This window comes from Lagenorhynchus albirostris, chromosome 3 (genome assembly GCF_949774975.1).
Source record: "Lagenorhynchus albirostris chromosome 3, mLagAlb1.1, whole genome shotgun sequence".
Taxonomy (NCBI): domain Eukaryota; kingdom Metazoa; phylum Chordata; class Mammalia; order Artiodactyla; family Delphinidae; genus Lagenorhynchus; species Lagenorhynchus albirostris.
In genome coordinates this window covers 51968528-51983927 of record NC_083097.1, presented here as the reverse complement: position 1 = coordinate 51983927, position 15400 = coordinate 51968528, and the positions used below count along the sequence as shown (strand labels likewise).

General features: G+C 33.3%; 1 protein-coding gene across 4 annotated transcripts in view; it reads right to left on the bottom strand.

Moving 5' to 3' along the window:
* Positions 1-1755: 1755 nt before the first annotated feature.
* TRAPPC13 (trafficking protein particle complex subunit 13) overlaps positions 1756-15400 on the bottom strand; it is a 35798-nt gene continuing 22153 nt past the window's right edge. For 2 of the 4 annotated variants that reach the window (XM_060143012.1, XM_060143014.1), the window contains 7 exons: positions 14545-14589; positions 11530-11547; positions 9492-9625; positions 7579-7777; positions 6423-6523; positions 4077-4227; positions 1756-3951 (listed from right to left, as the gene is read on the bottom strand). In XM_060143012.1, the coding sequence (XP_059998995.1) occupies positions 3844-3951; positions 4077-4227; positions 6423-6523; positions 7579-7777; positions 9492-9625; positions 11530-11547; positions 14545-14589 (756 nt within the window). In that variant the 3' untranslated portion in view covers positions 1756-3843. The remainder of the gene's footprint in view (positions 3952-4076; positions 4228-6422; positions 6524-7578; positions 7778-9491; positions 9626-11529; positions 11548-14544; positions 14590-15400) is intronic. The other 2 variants (XM_060143013.1, XM_060143015.1) reach the window with 1 other exon arrangement.

Genomic DNA, 15400 nt, shown 5'->3' with positions numbered 1-15400 from the left:
TGATACTGGTTAGGTCAGTTGTGTAACTATTCAGTTTAATTAGCACAATTTCCCCAGTGGTGACCTTACCATGGAAACTCTCAAATATATCTACATTTAAATAAACCAATGGCTTGGCCCTTAAGGATTTTCTAGGTGGCATTTAATTATGTGCCTGTAAACACTGATTTTTTTAAACTCGGTAATTATTTGATGGGTTATAAAAAGCATCTATCACTATCACTGCTTGTTCATGTTAATCCTCTGCTATAATTTGGCTTGGCATGTCGCTTTTATGCTTAACCTTAATTTGATGTAGCTTAAATGTAACAGGGGACTTGAAATATTTTATTGAAATTAGAATACATATTAGTGGAGAGACGTGGCACTAAGTATTAGTGGAATGGCTTTAACTATAGTGATGGATCAGACTGTTCTAATTCCAACTGGAATTTCTTTGGTTTGTTATTATGAAATTGGTAAGGTTGGCGGACACATAAATTTCACAAGTGTTGTGAGAGAAAACTGAAATAGAAAGTAATATAAAATTAAATCAGTAATACCGATGATGATCAGGGCTTTACTATAACTGTTCTCCTCAAAAGGCTAATTACTTGGTATTTTGAAGTTTAAAAGCCAACTTTCCCTTTTTTTCCTTTGTGAGATTAGAACAGTGGTTCTATAATTTCACTGTAAGAGTCACCTGGGGATTTGTTAAAAATGCAGATTCAGGGGCACACTTTTCAATTTTTATTTAGTAGGTCCTGTAATGAGGTCTGGGAATCACCATTTCAAATAGCACACCAAGTGGTTCTGATGTAGGTCCAAAGGACTCTTAATTTAATGCAACACTAGATTAAAGATTTCTCTCTCTTAGGCCAGCAGACACCTAACTGCCTGGGTTCAGACTACAAGGAAGAGCTACATGAACCTACAGTTCTGGTCAGAGCAGAGCGGGACTTAAATCTAAGCTGAGCCTTCTGAATTAAGTCTCCTATATTGCATCTAAATCAACTTAAATTTTCATGAAGTTAAATTCAGATCCTGGTGTTCAAATGTTACACAGAATAAAGTACTAACTAATCATAGGAAAGTGATGACTGTGAAAAAAAAAAGCAAAGTTGATCCTTAATTAAAAGTTAGTCACTCTTGGGAATTCCCTGGTGGTCCAGTGGTTAAGGCTCAGTGCTTTCACTGCTGAGGGCCCAGGTTCAAATCCCTGGTCAGGGTATTAAGATCCCACAAGCTGTGCGGCACGGCCAAAAAAACCCCAAAAAACACTCTTATCCAGTGTTGAGTAAGAAAAGGTTCCTAGCATAACTATCTTGAGCATATTAAAAATGCTTTCAAATAAGTAAAATTGGTAAGCCTCTAACTGACTAGGAAAATAGAGAAAATATGAATCAACAGTATCAGAAGTCAAAGAGGGGATATCACTGCTGACCCTGTAGACATTAAAAAGATTATTAGAAAATACTATGACCAACTTTACATCCATGTATTTAACAACTTAGATGAAACAGACAAATTCCTTGTAAGATGCAAACTACCAAAGCTCACTGAAGAAATAAAGATATCCTCCGGAAAAGAAAGATACAGGCCCAGTTTCAATGGTGAATTCTACCAAACATTTAATACCAATTCTACACAATCTCTTCCAGAAAACAGAAACACTTCCCAACTCATTTTATTTCACCATTACTTTGATACCAAAATTGAAGACATTATAAGAAAAAACAGTTTAAAACAAATGTTTTGATTTACTAATATCTGTAGTTAAGGTAGCCATTCTTTTTACATGAAGTAATGCGAATTGGTGTATTCCATTTCATCCTTCTAGTTTGTTTCTCTTCTAATATACCATCCATAACAAATTAAACCTAGATAATCTGTCCACTTACCTGGATTTCCATTCTATTCAAGCCATTTTTGCTTTTTAAGTACTTTCATCACTTTGGAATTACTGCATTGCACGCTATTGCAAGAAGGTTTTGTGTAGCTGTATCGTGTTAGCTACTCTTAAAATGATAAACAGTGCTCCAAAAGTTATTTTGCTTGTCTGAAACAAGAGAGCATTAAAGTAAATCTTTATATACATTCTACTTAGGAATAACTGACTTCCATTAACCACTTTTCATTATAGTAGCTGTAGCTGTTATGATGCTATGTAAAATTTACAATGTCCTTTTTACACAAATGACATTTCCACTTAATGTACCAAATTGTTTAGCTAATTTTTATAACATGGTTTAAACATCCTTTCTAAGATGACATTTTCTAACCTTTACTTAAAGAAGGAACATTATGTATCTAGGTATTGCTTATAAAAGGAGTCTTTGTAATTATAAGTCAAATTATATAGCAGATTCCAAGTGACCATTGTATGTTACTTTTAAAATTTGAAACAGAATGAAACAGAAGGTTCAGTCACGAGAAGATGCTTGAAAAGTTATCGCAGTACCCAGTGCAGTGGCTATAAAGTCTTATTTCATCATTTAATGAATTGTACTCATTTTGGAGGAAACACAGACTTCAATTTTATACTGCTTGCACTTTATTTTGCACAGACATTTCATTGATTACCTCTCTAATTTAAGGGCAAATCTCATTCTGAATATAGCTTTCATTTTGGACCAAACAGTTTGTCATGGCAATAAATAATTAATGCATTTAAGAAAAACCAACTTTTGTATTTGACTTTATGCACTCTTTACATGTAAGCAATTATATATACATCCTTGAATTTCAACTTAGCAAAATAAGTTTTATTTAACAGTATTAGCTTTTGTTTTCAAAATATTGAAACTTTTATTACATTCATGCTGTAAAGTTGTTTATAGTCTTAACTTTCTCATTGTTTTGTATATGGCATAAGTAAATTAGTGTGATTACATGCAGAGATAGAAAGTTTTGTAATATTAATACATGATGTAGAGTTCAAAAGCAAGTATCAGAAGCTGGAAATCCTTTAATCCTTATGAAAATAAGTGGCTTATTTTTCAATGGGGAAAAAAAAACAGGACTTTTTTGGCTTAGAATTAGAAAATTATCAGACTTCTTAGTTAACAGAGTAATCAACAATTTAAGAAATAAAACCAATTCTGATCTGCTGTTAGTAACTGAAACTTAGACATGTGTGTTTGTATGTACACACAAACACAGATACCAATACAATAATTTTGAAAACAACTAGAAAAACTCATATTGTGTTAGCAAATACAAGATTACATGAGGACCACCCCGGTTATTTTAAACTTTTTTTATTGACTGACGGAAAAAACGGGGGTTAACGGAAATACTTCTAAGTAAAGTATGATAAGAATTCTAAAATTTTAAGAAACAACTGTATCTTCTAGATTGAGATCAGCAAACTACGGCCCGCAGACCAAATCTGGCCAGCTGTCTGTTTTTGTAAACGCTGCTGTGCAATTTTTGCCTACTGGCTGCTTTTGCACTATAACAGCAGAGTTGAGCATTTTCAATAGAAACCACATGGACTGCAAGATCTAAAATATGTAGTATCTGACCCTTTACATGAAAAGTTTGCTGACCATTATTCAAGATACCTGCTAGGGACAAATGGCCTCAAATATAGAGCTTTTGGAGAACAAAGTCCAATGGTCATTTAAAATGAAACAAAATAGCATATGTGTGGAAAGTATACAAATGTTCATCTAGACTGTAACTCACAAGATAAAATCAGTAAATGGTTCTTTTCAAAACAAATATTTTAACTGTTTTACAGGAAAGAAATTTAAATAATATATACTTATTTTTACTGTTGACTTGATCATTTTACAAAAGTGACAAAAATACAGAAAGTTCTGGGAAACTCAATGACAAGCGTAACATTGGAAATTTTCTTCAGCTTTCCACTTTAATGGCCGAAGATACCACGCAGACTTGTGCGATGTCATCATATTCATATGTTCTCTTTAAGAACGTGTCTGTTAGTCTTAAGCCGGAGACACTCTATTGAGAGAAACATATAGACCTAAGTTTTCATTCATTGGTAATGACCAGAGAAAGAATGGATATAATAAATGACTATGGATTAATAGCCCCCAAATACCAAAATTATTGAAAAGAGAGCATACTTGCAGCCCCTGTACTGAAGACAGTAGAGTGAGGGCAAGGCAGAGAGAGGAACTTGGATGGAGCTTTCCAAGCTGTCTTCCTGAAATGCCACACCAGTGGATAGAACTGGTATTGCACATTTCCAAAACGAGATCCATCGTCCTTTCACTGCTGGAGGAATCAGAAAAACAGGAATAAATCTTGTTCCTTTCACAAAAAGGTACTGCAATATTTCTTCCACTATTGTGGGTGAATTTCTTTTCTGGATGTCCAACAGAAAACCAGGAACAAATGAAAAGCTATCATATTTTTATGTCACTTAAGGTAGAATCAGGAAAATGAAAGGAGATGGTGTCTTCTGGGATTTACAGTGACACTGAGACTAATCTGCCTGTCTGGGTGTAGTCTTTCTGGTTCTGTTATTGAACACTGGCTCCCTGGTGCTGATCTGTTAACAGTTTTGCCATTTCTCTGGAAGATGTCCAGACATCTGTGTCTAATCTTGTTGCTATGCATCCTTCCTATTTCTGTAGGGCACTCTACAGGAAAGAAAAAGATAAACTGAGTCTGGTCCAGTGCTTTTTCTATTTAATCTATGTTCCTTTACCATGCAGATAACATAGAAAATGGCAAGATTTCTAAGTAAAACTATTCAGATGTTCAATTAACACGAAAAGACTACCTCTGCTTATAATTGATACCACCAGTTCAACTTAAGCTTAAGATTAAAAAAAAACTTTTAATGAAAGTATGCACATTGTTTTTAAAACCAAAACCAAAACCAAAAGGCTCATAATGAAAACGGTCTGCTACTCTACCACCATTCATGACTTGTTTTCAACTCTTTAAAGCTATTTTTTTCTCCTTGGAGTTGGCTCCACATTTTAAATACTTATTTAATTTTAAACTCAAACTTGATTTTTAGACATGTTGATTTAATGATATTTAGCTTTTATATGTCTCCATCTCCCGCCCCCGCCGAATTTGAAATGTTCACTGTGTGCCACAGACCAGTTTAGGTGCAATGCATGAATTTTCTCGTTACGTTTCACAAAACTCCGGTAAGTGTATGTTGTGTGTATGTGTCTTTGTGTGTTGGGGGAAGTCGAAATCCTATTTTTATAGATGAGGAAACTAAATATCTAAGAAGCAAGTGCTTTTTAGAAAACTTACTTGAATCGCCAAAAGGTAAAGTGAATACCCAAATAAACTTTATTACAGCACTTTGTCATTTGGTCAATAACTGATTTGTTACAACTCAAAAATGCAAAACAAACCAAAAATCCAAAAGCACACCCTATATGCACAGGGTCTTTATCCTGTGTGTGTTGTCTACTGAGCTCCTATGATGTGGCAGGCACTGCATTTATAATGCTGGGTAAGACATGATCCCTTTTCTTGAATTATTCACAATTCAGTGAGGAAGAGACTAATGATTATAGCAATATATTAATACCACTAAAAAACTATATTACAATTTGCTATGACAGAGAAAAGGATGATTGTGCACGGGAGGGTCTAGGAAGCTTCACAGGGGAAGTAGGTATTTTTGTAATTCTGAAGGATGAATACTTCTTATCTCCCTAATACAAAGTTGTAAGGGATATAGAATTAAAAAGGATTATACATTTGGACTAAGAATAGGGATTCATCATTGCAATATTATCAAAATGCCCCAATTAATAATACATACCAAGTAGTAATACAAGTAGTAGAAAAGTGATAGGACTGGGATTTAATCCTAGGTTTTTCTGGCTTCAAAGCCCTGTGCTCTTTGCTTCGCAATAGCTAGATTATACTCTATTATCAAAGCCCTGTTTTCCAATCTATGGTTATCCCCTATATTAAATTCATAACCACTTCTAACTTTCTTAATACTTAAGATACAGGTCAGGTATAAGTATGGCTCAGAAAAATCTATCTTATTACAGTAAATCTATAATGTATTATTCCATAAGAAACTGCTAGTTCATGTTTTAGTAATCTGAAGTGTGTAAACGAGGAAAAGAACATGGACTTTGAAGTCAAATACACCCGGTTTCAGATTCTGATCCCATCTTTTCTAGCTCTCTGAGAGTGAATAAGCCACATCCTCTGAATTGGCTTTCTCTTGCAAAGAATGTGAATAATTAATACCTACCTCATAGGTACGGAAACAAAATACAAAAAATGCCTAATACAGTAGGACCTCTAAAATATGTAATATACAGCTACCAGATGAAGAACTTTACAGTATTCAATGTCAACGTCAGAGAAGACTATACGGCAAGAGGAAACTTACAAGGAGGTAGCATATTTAAAAGATTTTAAAATTCTCTCAAGTAGGTAAGGAAGAAAGGACATCCATCCACAAATACTGGCATTACCTGCAGTTTGTTATTTTACAAGTAATATGAAAAGGTTCTTCTAGGTTTACAGTATCTGGGATTGCCTCCAAAGACAACCTAACATCTCCATAACCTGGAGCCTAAGAGAAAAAGCAATACAGTTAACATACATCTATTACAAAACCTTTCCATTTTAGTGAGGGTACCACAGTCATTCTAACTTCTTTTGCTGCTACTGCCTACAGCATAGCACTACAGACCCCGACTGTTTTTGTTATAATTACTCCATGTTTAGTAGAGTTAAAATGAATCTCACAGGTAAATAGTAAAGGAATTTCAGGGGGTCTGATCTTAAAGGGATACTTTTCCAAAGATACTGTAGCTTATACATACGCAACTCTTCGTAGGTAAAACAGGAAAAGGAAGGTCACTGAAATGATCCAAGAAGAAAATCATGTCTGTTCACAAGACACACTGGCAGGGACAGACAACAGAATCAACATGCCATGGCAGGATGATAGCTAATGGCTATATTTAAAAATAGGCCCAGTGATAATCTCTCTCTTTTTTTTTCAATTTTTACCTCAAACAGTAAAAGAAAAGTAAATTTTAGAATATATCACAGTAGGTGATATTCAGTATAAACAGATGATTCTGTAGTATATTCTCACTAGCACAAGAAAAAGAAGGCTGGTAGCTTATCCATACTCTCGGAGTAGAAATTAGGTAAAATATCCAACCTATGTTTACAAGATAATTTGAGTGGGACTCACCTGAGTTTCAGATGACCCACATTTTAAATATCTTTAAAAAAGGTATGAACTGAGTAGATAAATGTAGTATAAGCCCAAGAGTTCCAAGACATTGCAAGAAAAGAAAACTTTAATATAGTGGAAGTCAGATAACGGTGAGGACAAATTACCACAGGGGGAAACAACTGATATGCAGTTATTTTAATTTGGTAAAGTAAAAAACCATGTATAATGCATAAATTAACATTTGAAAATTTCCCATTCATATCAATACCAATTTTCTACCTAGATATCGGTGAAATTATTAGTCTTTTATTCTCCAGTAATATCAATGTCTTTTATAGTGCTCTGATTTTTAGTGACAGACCTAGGAAAATTTAAGTTGTTCTAACTATCTGCACACCATACACCAAAACCCCCATCAGTGTTTTTTCTAGACTCACCATTCTTTGAAGTTGGCTGGTCTGTAATCTTCCCCTTTCACCTAGATTTGTTTTCCATACTATATCCAATTTTCCAATTACCGTTACTCCCTTAATGATGCCTGCTTTTTCTGCAAACTCCTTCTTGGGTTTTAGGCAGTACAAGTACTGGCGTGTATCCATTGGCTGCAGATATGCTCTTGACCCAAATGTAGTTACACTGTGGGGTGGAGATAGAGATGGAAAAAATTCTCTAGAACCTTTTAGAAGAAAAACTATAGCTGTGATTGTTCCTTTGGACAGGAACCGAATGATTTACCATCTAAAGATCCAGAATACAACAGGTCGGTGGTTTCAACACAATGAAAAGGACTTGTACTGAGAGGACTTATTTTTCTTTATTTTTTTCAGTTGATACGGAAAATCTTGAGATTCTTTATAATATAATGCAATATATTACCTGAAGCATTGGATATACATCGACTAACTGAAAAAAAGCAATAGAAATCAGAACCTTAAGTATCCTGTCTCTTCTCTAAAATTATGAAAGCAAATAGTTTAGAATAAAAAGAAACATACTATTCTAAACTAATGATTTTTCAAAATTAATTAAAGATCAGGAAAAGAGTGGAAAATTATTGTTTTCCTCTGTGGGAGTATGAGAGGCTATGAATTTTACTGTAAGACCCATAATAAGTAAAAGTAAATTTTTCATTCTTGATTATTAAAATCAGGTACTTTCTCCAGCTATTACCTTCTTATCCATATTAATATCAACCCTACATTTATTTATTCTTCTTTTTCTAAGTTACCTATAAAGATGTGTATTTCATTTTCATGAAAAATTAAATCATCTATTCCTATCCTCACTCCTTTTGATGTTAAGAGAATACTCCTTAAAACTCACTGCTTACTCTTACCCCTTCTAACTTCTCCATCATTTCTTACAATGCCTCAGTTTTATCATTTGCAGGATAAGGATGAAATGTTCCATATTTATCTCACTGAATTTTTATAAAAATTTAAAAGAATAAGTGCTTCAAGTACAAATGGCTAGGATCTTATTTTCATGTGAAGGGAGGGCTGAACAGGTGGACCATAGATTTTTAGGGCAGTGAAACTTTTATATCCTACAGTCAGGATGGCTACGTGTCACCACATTGGTCAAAACCCACAGAATGCACAACACAAAGAGTGAACCCTAATGTAAACTATGGACTTCAGTTAATAATAAGTATCAGTATTAGTTCATCGCCTGTAAAAAATGTGCCACATTGGGGGGCTTCCCTGGGCGCAGGGGTTGAGAGTCCACCTGCCGATGCAGGGGACGCGGGTTCGTGCCGGTCCGGGAAGATCCCACATGCCGCGGAGCGTCTGGGCCCGTGAGCCATGGCCGCTGAGCCTGCGCGTCTGGAGCCTGTGCTCCGCAACGGGAGAAGCCACAACAGTGAGAGGCCCGTGTACCGCAAAAAAAAAAACCCAAAAAACAAAAACCAAACAAAAACAAACTTTCGCAGTGGTTGAGAGTCCGCCTGCCGATGCAGGGGACGCAGGTTCGTGCCCCGGTCCGGGAAGATCCCACATGCCGCAGAGCGGCTGGGCCCGTGAGCCATGGCCGCTGAGCCTGCGCGTCTGGAGCCTGTGCTCCGCAATGGGAGAGGCCACAACAGTGAGAGGCCCGCGTACCGCAAAAAAAGGAAAAAAAAAAAAAAGTGCCACATTAAACAGGATGTAAATAACAGGGGATCCTGTAAGTGGGGAGGAGGGCATGTGGGAATGCTGTGCTTTCTGGTCAATTTTTCTGTGAATTTAAAACTTCTCTAATAAAATAATGTCTATCCCTTAAAAAAAATTTTAAACCACCCAAGAGTAACAATGTTAGAAAAGTTCATATCTTTCAAAATAAAAGCAAACACTTCATAATCCATATTTACCATTCTCCAGCTTGGTTGACTGAATTTAATTCTGCTACATTGTACATTATAGATGGCTCCAATGAAACTTTCTCCATAAACATGGGTGAGGTTGTAATGTTCTGAATCTGGGCTTCAAGAAATACTTCATCAGTCTGAAAATATGAAAGAAAAATCCACCAAAGTATGCTGGTGTTTAAAGTACTTTACCACCACAACAATATCTGATTTATATGAAGGAAAAAACATTAACCACAAATGTGATTAGTTCATGCCTGCAAATCAAAGTTATCATAATTAATGCAAGAAAAGAAATTGTCCTCCTAACATAATTCACAGGGGCAAAGTCAAGTGTTAGTCAACTGGTAAGTTGTCAAACAATGGATGGGGGATAACTATAATATTTTTTGTATTGATATCCAAAAATGCTTAACTGGAATTTCATTTACATATATCTTAAATTTTCTAGTAAGTCATTAAAATGTGAAAATGCAATTTAGTATAATGAATTTACCTGTGCACCTATCATTTCAGAGATGTGTTAAGATAATTAGGTCTTTGTTATAATATTCCAGCATAATTTATTAAGTTCAATTTTCATGTTACTTCAATTTAGATAGTATAGCAAATAATCTATTTTATAATCTTATAAGAATTTAACTTTTTAATTAAAGCATTTTTTTAAGTAGTCATTAGTGATTTCTTGGTTCATTGAAAATGCATATTTAGAGCAAAAATATATGTGAATTATACTTGAAATCTTTAAGTTTTTAAATCAAACAAAAGGTATTTTGTGGTCTTAGTGAAAACTGGTGCTATACAGCAGTTATTTCAGTCAATGGGTAACTTACATATGTACTTTTACATAATATTTTAAATTCCCTAATTATTTACGTTAAACATTCTTCTTTTTATGCTATTTGGTTATTTTGGGGGGTATATATTGGAGGATAACAGAAAACTTGGCTCATTTCTGATAAAAAACTATACATAAAATGGTATACTAAGGATATTCTAGAATTATTTTATTCAGAAGTTTTATAGTAATATATATACAGAAATAAAGTAAACTATGACCAAAAATTTTTGGCACTTATGAGCTATTTTAACACTAAATCCAGGAAAGTAGAAATCATTTGCAAAAATATAATGATGAAGTTATAATTTAATGTATTATTATCTAAAACAAAACAGATTCTTTAGTCCTTGGCAAATGTGCTCTAATGAAAACAGAAATACGATTTATCAGTTTAAAAGAAGTACACATTCAAAGGCATTATTCTGTTACTTTTTCTCAAAAAAAAATATCCCATCGATCCATTGCTTTAAAAAAAAACACCATAGACCCACATTTCAAATTTAAAAATGCAATTTCTGCATAAGTTTAGAAGAGCTTAGATAAAATGAAAGAAAAACAAGCTGCATAATGGAAAATTAAGCTAGTTTGAACAGTTAGCATGAAATAACTTGACATTTAAAAAATTAAGATAAGAATTCAGTGCTAAGGCAGTTGATGTTTTTATCATGTATATATTGTGTTATAAGCAAATGCTGCTTATATTAAATAGAAATTTGAAAATATGATTTTAGTCAACGTGGGAAAATTTAATTTTCTTCTGTTTACTGTTGTCAAAGGGCCATCTTTACCTGACCCAGACTTAAAACTAAAACCACTGCTCATTTGAAGATGAATTTCAACTACACAGTTTACTCAAAGAATTGAAGTATAGTAGGATATTTTATATTAAGAGGTTGAAAATCCCGAGGCTATTTTAAACAAGGTTAACACGCCTCTTTTTAAAAACAGCTACAGGAAACACACTAAAAATAAGAATATAATTGTTTCAATATGCCAATTTAATCTTTGATGTATTTTTTCCCATAGAATAAGATGATCAACATAAAAAGTACAAATTATATACATATTTTTGAAGTCACTAAGTATATCCACAACTAACTTTGTTTTTCCACTATGTTTTGTAAAGAGAGATTAATTAGGCAGAGTCAAAAAGTGGTAAGTAAGAAAAGCATATAAATTTATAATAAAAAATCAAATTACCACAGAACTGAGGTCACTCTAATGGAAAAATAAAAAAGAAAAATTAGAAAAATCAGATTAAATGTTAAAAAAAAAGAATAACTAACTTTAAAATAAAATGCATTTCTGCATTTTTTTTAATTTACTAAACAAGACAGCATTAGTAAAACAAGGAAGTAAACAGAAAGTAATACAAAGAAATATGACAAATCATTCTTCTAAAAAGGTGAAACTGCTAAGGTTAAATGAATAGAGAAGAACACTATAGGTGAATACTTAAACAGGAGCAAATATTCAAGGGCATATCTTGGGGGAGAGAGGTATATTCCATGCCTTTCTAGTTCTATAAATTCTTTACTCACTTTGTAACTTCTTCATAGATTACTTAGGTTGGGTATATACTATCTGCCACATTCAGAATAGATATACACTGTATAGCTTCTTTTAAATTTATCTAATAATGGAATCATTTTTTCAAGGAGGATCTTGGGTGACTACAGTTCCACTGATCACACTTCAGGGAATGCTGGGCTAGACCACTTCAGACAACTGAGAGTTAACAGATTTCAGTTTGTCTTTTTTTCACATATATATTGCTAAAGCTACTTATTTACCAAGGGCCATCTCAAATGTCAGCTCTTTCATCAAACACATAGCTGGAAATCTTTTTCACCTATGTTTCCAGAGAATAAGTACACTTATGATCGGGGTGGGCGGGTATGCTTACACTGTATTTATGTCATGTCAGTCTCCTTCACTAGATCTAAGTACCGTGAGGACTGGGAAGATGTTCAGTTTATATTTATTTCTCTTCAGTACCTGGCATGGAGCTGTGACAAAAGGTTTGACACCTAGCTTCTAATGTCACCAATTTTTTTTTTTTTACAAGGCTTTCTTATATTAGAAGACTACAACAAAGTTTCTCACAAAACTTGTTTTCCTTTAGGTGATTCACGCAGTATTAGAATTTTTAGAAGCAGCATAAAAAACATGTTTGAGACAAATGTGGGGCTAATAACAGTTGTTGTGTAAGGACTATGGCATAGTGTAATAAAAATAAACTACTGATATCAGTGTGGTTAACTAACTCCTACAATTTACCTGAATTTCCTAGATGGAGTCCATAGAATCTGCTTCATGTTACAGGCAGAACAGTATCTGTTTGCCTAATAGGTAATACCAAATATCTTAGAGAGATCCTAAATGCTATTTGTTCACTCCTCATTTTTAAAAAAATGTCTATTTTCAAAAGTTCAGAATTTTACTAAAATTTTTTAGCTGAAGTTTGTTGGCAAAGTTTAGACTAAAAATTATGTCTATACTTAATGTTAACTGAAAAAGCAAACAAAATTGTTACTATGATTATAAAAACAGAATATTATATATAAATGAGTAAAGACTGAAAGAGAATATGGGTTAATGAAGAACCAATTACTTTTTAGTGTGGTGGACTTTGGGTTTTTTCCTTTCTTTTGGGGGAGTATATTACTTTTATGTTATTTATGGAATAACTAGCAATTTAAAAAACAACTTGCAACTCACTCTGAATATTGGTGTGATAAAACTACTTGACAAGTATCTTAATGTACCACCATACTTCAACAAAGAAAACCTGAAATAGTTTAATATGTGCCTTCCTATACGTGCCTTTAAACATCTAGTTATCTCCTTGATGAGACTGTATCCTCGCATCAAATACGTATACTCTTCACTACATACTATATGTTCCACTTGTATTTCCAACTCGGCTTGGAATGCCTTCACTGCTCTGACACTTAGATGTTTCTAACACCCATTCCTTCTAGACACTGATGCAGTCTCTTCCTTTTCCATGAAGCTTCTTTAGACTACTCCAAAATCTCATCCCCTGAGTTCCTGTAGCACATCTTTTTGCGCCATGCTCTTTAATCTCACTATATACTATACTAGTTACTTTTGTTATTTTACTTTTGTTATTTTTTGTTACTTTTACTTTTGTAGAAGTACTTTTACTTTTGTTATTTTTGTTATTTTATGTTACTTTTGTTACTTTTGTTATTTTACTTTTGTTATTTTATGCGCTTTTTTCATTTCTCCTAATAGGTTTTTACTTTAAGGTTAGGTTCCTTATCTTAGATGTCTTAGCATGCCCAGCTGTAGTACAAACTTTATAGTGAATAAAAATTCAGATGCTGATGGTAAAAATATGTATCAAATTTGACATGTGACTACAAATTTCTGATCACCTGGTTTTGGAGTAATAGACAAAATTTTCATTCAAAATACTGCATTTGAATATCTTTGAGTTTATCACTGTGATATGAAACACATGATTTTGGGGGAGTAAAAGGCCCATTAGGAAATCTGCTTTTTCTGGACCTCTAGATACCAGGATAAAATAGAACTGTAAAAGAAATCCAAGCCATAAAACCTTTTCCTTATGGAAAATTCTATTTTATCTCTTTTGTTAGAAAAGAAGATAATCTTCTATTCTAAAAGTTACTTCTTTCTATAGTTTTGCCAAATTTGTTTCTCCCAAGGAGCATTTCAAACCATTCACTCAACTTAGCAACCTAACTCTGGCTGGCACACTGACTTCTCAGGACAAAGAATTTAATGTACTGAGCTCTACTTAATATTTTTCTAGGTGAATATTAAATCTTCTTTGCAGGGTTGGATCTACCACTTCAATTTTTGTAATATCACAACCACATTTATAAAATATTTAACAGATTGCTTATGTTTTTAGACGGTAACAACAACTATTAAATGGAAGCACAGGGCAATCATTTAATGAAAGACGGTGAAAGCCTCACAAAATTAATGAGAATAAAAATCAAGGCATATTGATTTCATGTCAGTTGAAAACAGCAGACTAAAAGAGATCTGCAGTGAAATTATTCACTTTCAATTGAACTTTATGCTCATTTTTCACAGGTAATTCACAGTCATATCAGCAATTTACTCTGCTATGAAAAGAAATGTAATACATGAGAATTTTAGTCAAATAAGATCTTAATGTTGAACCTGAAATCCCATTAAGTGCTCAACACTTACCTCTGCATTGTAAAATTTGGTTTTCACATCCAATGGTTTGAGAACCTAGTTGAATAAAGCATATCAGTCAAAGGAGATTATTATCATTTGACCATTTATTTTGTTTATCTGTTTTAAACTATAGAGCTTAAATTTGTCAAAGGCATTTTCCAATTTTAACTGTAACAGACTTTTCTAATGGGTATGCAGTACTCTTGTAAAAACAAAAACAATCCCAAATGCATTTTTAAAAAAGCCACCGTAAAAAAAAAAAAAAAAAAAAAAAAAAAGCCACCGTAATTGCTTGACTGGGTAATAGTTACATGAGTTATATGGATCTGTACTTCATAATAGTTTGTTAAACTGAACACATATATTTTTGTGTATTTCTCTATATATATTTCACAAAGCATGTTTATCGAAATAAGCAATCAAACCTTTTATTTTCTTTTAAAAGACATGCAAAATCTTAAACAGATGAGTGATAACAAAAGCAACAGAATAAAGCAAAATTTTTCTTCCTATTGCTGGTACTTTTTCTTCCACTTACAAACAGAGGAATGAAAAATATATATAGTATCATATCTAGATCTACATAACTGTATATGGTCATCTCATTTCCCTATCTACACACATACGTGTATTAAAACAGTGGTTTTTAACTATTTTTGATTATGGACTTCGAAAATTGTGTATAAATAAAAAATTCTAACTACAATTTCAGTGACTCATGAAGTCTCTGAAGGAAGCTTGGTCCACTTAGCCCAAGGCAATAATCTCTCATTTAAATATTTCTTTAGAAATCTGATATTATTTACACTTATTTTGTCTGGACTTTACACTCATTTTATCCATCTTCTAGATTCTTTTGTGTTTT